Source organism: Mauremys mutica, chromosome 10 (assembly GCF_020497125.1).
Source record: "Mauremys mutica isolate MM-2020 ecotype Southern chromosome 10, ASM2049712v1, whole genome shotgun sequence".
Classification (NCBI taxonomy): Eukaryota; Metazoa; Chordata; order Testudines; family Geoemydidae; genus Mauremys; species Mauremys mutica.
Window position 1 is genome coordinate 16,608,184 of NC_059081.1, and position 6,000 is coordinate 16,614,183.

The 6,000-nt window shown below is 44.0% G+C and overlaps 1 protein-coding gene across 1 annotated transcript in view; it reads right to left on the bottom strand.

The window, feature by feature from the left end:
* LYPD1 (LY6/PLAUR domain containing 1) overlaps positions 1–5,542 on the bottom strand; it is a 27,373-nt gene extending 21,831 nt beyond the window's left edge. Inside the window, exons 1-2 of the mRNA XM_045032966.1 lie at positions 5,435–5,542; positions 3,873–4,010 (exon numbers count right to left, since the gene is read on the bottom strand). Of these exons, the coding sequence (XP_044888901.1) occupies positions 3,873–4,010; positions 5,435–5,534 (238 nt within the window). The 5' untranslated portion in view covers positions 5,535–5,542. The remainder of the gene's footprint in view (positions 1–3,872; positions 4,011–5,434) is intronic.
* Positions 5,543–6,000: the final 458 nt, after the last annotated feature.

Genomic DNA, 6,000 nt, shown 5'->3' on the forward strand with positions numbered 1-6,000 from the left:
AATACTTCCCACTTGTATTATTCTTGTTTTAATTAGGAAATAGAGCTAATTTGTAACATTAGTGGAAACAGCTGATTGGTACTGCTTATGTTGATCTGATTTAAATATGAATGATTGCAATATCTAGATTCATCAGTATTTTGAAAATCCAAGATATTCGTAACTGTGCTTTTTTAACTTGGATTTTTGTAAAATTTCATATTTTACACAGGATTGTTAGAATGTCTTGTCTAGGGATGAAATACATTTCATAAAACTGGTTCTATAACCAAATTCTGAGAATGCTTAGATTGAGTAGAGTATGGTTTTAAACATAGCTTAAGCCTCATTTTACCTTAATTAAAGAGGAGTGGTTTGTCTTGACTAAAGTAAGGCTTAAGCAAGTATTTACAATATAAATGAACAAAGCTTCTTAGAATTGCAGTTCTCCTTTGTATTATCGATGAAAGCGCTTAGTATAGAAATAAAATTGAACCACTGAACTGTCATTGTTAAACTTAATGAGCATTAACAAATATGTAAGAAAATAACCCTTGCCTACACACTTATGACTAAAATGTATACAAACATGTAAATCAGTGACCCCCTTTGTTAGCAAAATAGACAACTAGATTAATGTATGTTGCAAAGGATGGGCGACTAGGTCTATTAGGTTACTGATTCAGACCATGAACTTTATCTCAATATACTGCATTTAACTTTTAAATAAGGTTTAGGAGAACATGCAACATTTTGCTAACTAACAGCTATATTTTACTAAAGGCAGAAATTGGCTAGTCTATAAAAATTAAATTATACTCCTTTTACAGTATCTAGTCGAGAGGAAAAAACTAATTACAAGATCATACTGACAAGTAAATGCAAATGCACATTCTTTATATACTGGGTTAAATATTCAAACTCAAATATTATTATAAAATGAAAATCAATATTTGAAATACTTTTCAGCTTTCAATGATAAGCACATAAAACTGAGTTTTAAAATAACCTGATAAAATAAATGTTGAATTATTAAATGAAATTTGTGAGAATGAGACATTTTATTTTAAACACATTTAAATATCAACAAGGAAAAAAAAACCAATAAGAGATGATTAACTGAATCCTCCTTGCTTTACTCCCAATGTTTTCTAGAACTGACTGAGAAGCTTAACCTGTACTGCAAATCTCACTCAATTTAAATAGTTGTTAAAAATTAAATTTACTTCTTCACAGGAACTTGTAACTCTCTAACTTAAAATGAATAGGAGCTGCATTTACAGAACAAAGCCAAATAAGAATGAACTGTAGTCTGCTATGCACTGCATGACAGGTATCTATGGGAAAATTCAAACGTCACTCCAGAGACTTTCATTATAGGCAATGTAATATTGCCCAGGTAAAAGAACAGAAAGAACATTTCATAAAAATGTTTCTCTACCTTTATTTAATCTATTGCAAACCAGTTTCTTTGTAGTGGTGAAGACAAGTTTATGCAGCCATATATTTTTAATACCCAATCACAATCATTCATATTTTCAATTTAACGTAGTCACACAAGCTTAATCAGGCAGTTTGCAAACTCAGTTGTTAATCTGATGTTTTTAATCTGAACAAGTCAGTTGTCCGTACTTGCTATGTGAATGGCTTCCACTTAAATCTTTTGGATACCTATACACTCAAGTAAACCATTCCTTGCGTAAGGAGGTCTGACTGCAAACACTTCTTTGTCTAACATTCAGCTGAAGATAAGATTACAGGTGTGTGTTTGGAGGCAGTTATAGTTTGAAATTGTACATTGGAATCAGGGTGACCAGATGTCCCGATTTTATAGGGACAGTACCAATATTTGGGGCTTTTTCTTATATAGGCTCCTATTATCCCGCTCCCCCCATCCCAATTTTTCACACTTGCTGTCTGGTCAGCCTAATTGAAATAAAAATGTTGTGGCAAGGGAAGGGGACAAGAGGAAAGAAAGTGGCAAGAGTTAAATGAGGATAGTTTACATGTTTTACTGAGAGGGATCTGTATTTGACTATATAGGATTTGTATAGCACTTCAAACTCCTCCACACCATCCATTCAAACCTATTTAAAAGCTTATAGAACATTTGGGGTGCATGTGGCAAAGCCTTCAAACTGCATTTCAAATATTTGTCTAAAATTATGCATAGGTTCAAAACACCTCACAACCCATAACTGTCTCAAACCTCTACCACCTTCTCTAAGTAAATACTCCTTTCTTGAAAGAAGATACTCATGTTTGAAGTAAAGAGGAAAAATGTGTTTTTACCCAAAATATGTTCACAAGTTCTCTTATTGAATGGCGACTAATCTTCCCTTAAGTATATATCTTCTTTCTGTTCAGAACAAATTCCAAATACTTTACAAAGTAGCTAGAAGTGCAGTACAATGTGTATGGTGTTACCTGCATTGAGAAGAATGCCAACAATGCATTCTCTATTTACTAAAGAGGCAATTTTACCACTTTCTCATGGTTTGCAGGGCATTAATCTATGGTTAGCTATAAGATCAGAGTTGCTGATACATACCTTGGTAAATATCACTTAGATCTGTAGAAGATTTTAAGAGTATTAATCACTTTTGTTTATGTGGAAACTATTTTACATTTCAAGACTTGTAGCTATACTTACATTTCCCATTAACAGAGGGAATCTGGTATTGTTGGAAGGAGACAGGCTGCAACTTTATTTACATAAATACCAAAACAGTCTTATATAATGTCCTTAATCAACAGGCATGTATAAATTGTTGCCCTCAGCTGTGAGCCACTATATCCATCCAAGATCCTTTCCCTCCAAATCAGTGGTACTACATACTCCCATCTATATACATCTTCTGGATTCCTGCCTTTTGTAGATGGGTTTCTCAACCTGAACCGCCACTCATCAGTGTGCATGTCATATCTAATTTGAGGAACTCCTGAGAGCCAGTAATATCCTAGCTCCTTCTGGCCCCACAAACATCACAGCTAGAGGCTATGATAGCAGCAGGAAGCTATATGAAATAGCAACCAGACAAACACTTTTCCTCTATCAGAGTGCCCAACCCAAAAGTCTCTTATAAAGCTGGAACTTTTTACCCAGTTAGATGACTATGATAGATCCTGAAGTTTCACACACAAAGCACCAGTGCCCCCCCCCGCCCAAATCTCTAAAAATATCTTGAAGTATTTGATATGATGGATTGATTTACAGCCCAGCCCAGAGATGATTTAGGGAGAGAACAAACATGGTTGGCTTTCTCTTGAAAATATTAGTGATCTTTGAATAAAAACTAAAAGCAGTGCACTGTATTCTAAAATTAATTAGTACTGTGACAGAGTCCCTAAAGAATTTTCAGAGATAACATCCATATGCCCAATTCATTCTTTCAACAATGCCCACTTGAATTCTATCATTGGCCTGTCTTTCTCTGCTCACTGTCTTCTGGATGAAAGCCCATAGCTTGGCTTCCTATCCCATATGATCAACCTTTTCTTTATTTACTCCAGCAATTCACATACAGTAAAGAAGGAATTGCTAATTTAATGCACTTTTCCTCCATCTCTTGGGAAAGGCCCATTTAATTAACTATAATGGGATTAAACTAACTTGTTATGATTTTCCAGTGCTCTGAAACTAAATCTGACCATAAGACCATATTTTAACATCATTATTAACATTTGTGTTGTAAGTTTCAATACTTTCAATTTTAAAATAAAATTATCCTAAAGTATCAGAGAAATACAATACATTTGAGACAAAGTCCTTTTAGTAATAACATAATATGCCTTAAGCTAAAAATTCATACTAGAGAAAAATGAACAAATGCTACAAAGAGCACCAAACAAGACCAAATAAACAAGGAAGAGTGTAATTATTAAGTGCTTACCAGAACTTTTTTCCATTACTTCTTTCTGGCACATGTCTTGAACATTCACTGTGCAGTTCACAATGAACTCTGGAGCAGAGCAGTCATTATTTAGCTGGAATTCTTCACACTGGTAACACTGTATTTGCAGACCAAATCCTGGAATAGACAAAGTTTTGCTCAGAGTAGATCTGCATATGCCAAAAAATGCTACTTATTTTTTTTCACTCTGCTATTCCTATCTATTTAGCAGCAAAGCAAAAATATGGGTTTTGCCAAAAGATTCGTCTCTAAACCTGGCCCATTTAGCTGAGGCTATGCCTTATAATTACCCGGCTTCTTATAATCAGCTAACTTTTTTGCGGATACAGACTAACACGGCTGCTACTCTGAAATCTGTACAAACTGGCAGTCTACATGAGCGAAGCAATCCCTAGCCAACCACTCACTTTTTTGAATTAGCCAAATTCCCTGGGGAGCAACAGCAAAGGCTGCAGCCAGCAGGGGGCAGAGTACAAAGAAAGGACTGAAATGAAATTGATACCACTTACCCACCGACCCGGCACTCTCAGCTCCCACTCTACCCCGCTTTAAAGCAGTGGGATAAGAACTATCCGTGCTTCGGGGGACAGTAACAGGGCTAACAGATGCGCTTCAGCTCTTATCTGTGCCGTCGGGTTTACTTAACTACTAATTAATTACAAATGATTTAATTACTATTTTGCCATGCACAATTACAGCTGCAAAGCAGCCTTCGCTTCCCTCTTTTATCATGTAAACTAGGTCCTTCTCCAGCACGAAGTGCAGGAAACTGTCGCAGGCCCTCCACGCTGGGGGGAGGGACTGCTCGAGGTGAGCCGCTTCTCCACTACATCGTCACCCAGAGGAGCTGTCCCCGGGCACGTCAGGGACCGGGGCGCTGCACGAAGAGAGCCCTGCTGTTCCCTCTGCAGCTCGCTGGGGACCCGTGGCAGAGCTGGGCCCTCGTGCATCTCACAGGGGGCAGCAAAATGCCAGCGGGGACCCCGAGCCTGGCTGACGATGCCGATTCCGTTCCCCGCGGCGCTGCTCCCAGGGCGGAGGCTGGTAGAAGGGACCCAGCACCGAGCTCTTCCCAGGCACCACACAGGGGTGCTGGGCTCTGTGCTCGGGGCTGCTGGAAGCGCGCCGGAGCGCTGCTGTTCGCCATGCACTCGCCCAGCGGGGCTGGCCTCTGTCAGTGCGAGGAGCGCGGGGGCTGCGGGGCGAGCGCCGCGCAGGGAGCTGGCCTCAGTGCTGGAGACGGCGAGCAGCGAGCGAGGAGCCAGCGGCAGAGAGGAGCGGGGCGGGTGCATTGCCCCGGGGAGGGCGGGCGGCCAGCGGGGCACGGGCTGGGCTGAGGCTCCCCGCGGGGCGCCGGGGGAAGGGGCCGCCCCGCCAGCGGAGTTGCGGCCAGCAGCTGTTGAATGGCAGCGCGAACTTCGCAGCGTGGCGGGAGCGGGTGGCAGCGCCGAGACCGGCGGGGAGCTGCTGCGGGCGCCGGGCGGCTGCCCACTCCTCGCCCGGCCCCGGCCCCCAGGGGCGGGCTGCCCCGCGACTCCTACCTGGCGCCAGGACCAAGCCCCAGAAAGTTGCCGCGCCGAAGAGGAGCCACATCCTCGTGGAGCCGGGCCCCCGGGCTGCGCGGCGCCCGCCGCGGCGCATCAGAAGCAGGCGGGGCGCGGTGCCGCCGAGCCTCTTCCCCGCGCCGCTGCGGAGAGCAGCTCCGGGAGCCCGCATCGCCCGCCCGGCTCCGCGCTGCCGCCAGGAGTTGGGAGCCGAGACTGGCCGGAGCTGGGGGGGAGTCGGCGAGAGAAAAGTCTCCCTCTGCCCCCCCCTCCCCCGCACCATGTGACAGGGGAGGGACCCCCCCTCCCGGCACACGCGGGGAAGGGGGCGGGAGAAAGTTATTGTGGGGTGGGGAGGAGGGAGACTCCCAACCCCCCCCCCAGGAACGGGCTCCCCAGTTAATCCACCAGCCCCTGGGAACGGGGGGGGGGGGAAGGTCCCTCGCCTGCCCCCAGTGTGGGTGGGGGGGGCCACTAGCTAGCCGAGCCCCTGAGGCGGCGGGGGCTCAGGCGCTGAGCTACTGATCCACACTGGCCGGTGGGGCGGGCTCTGCCCTTGCCCC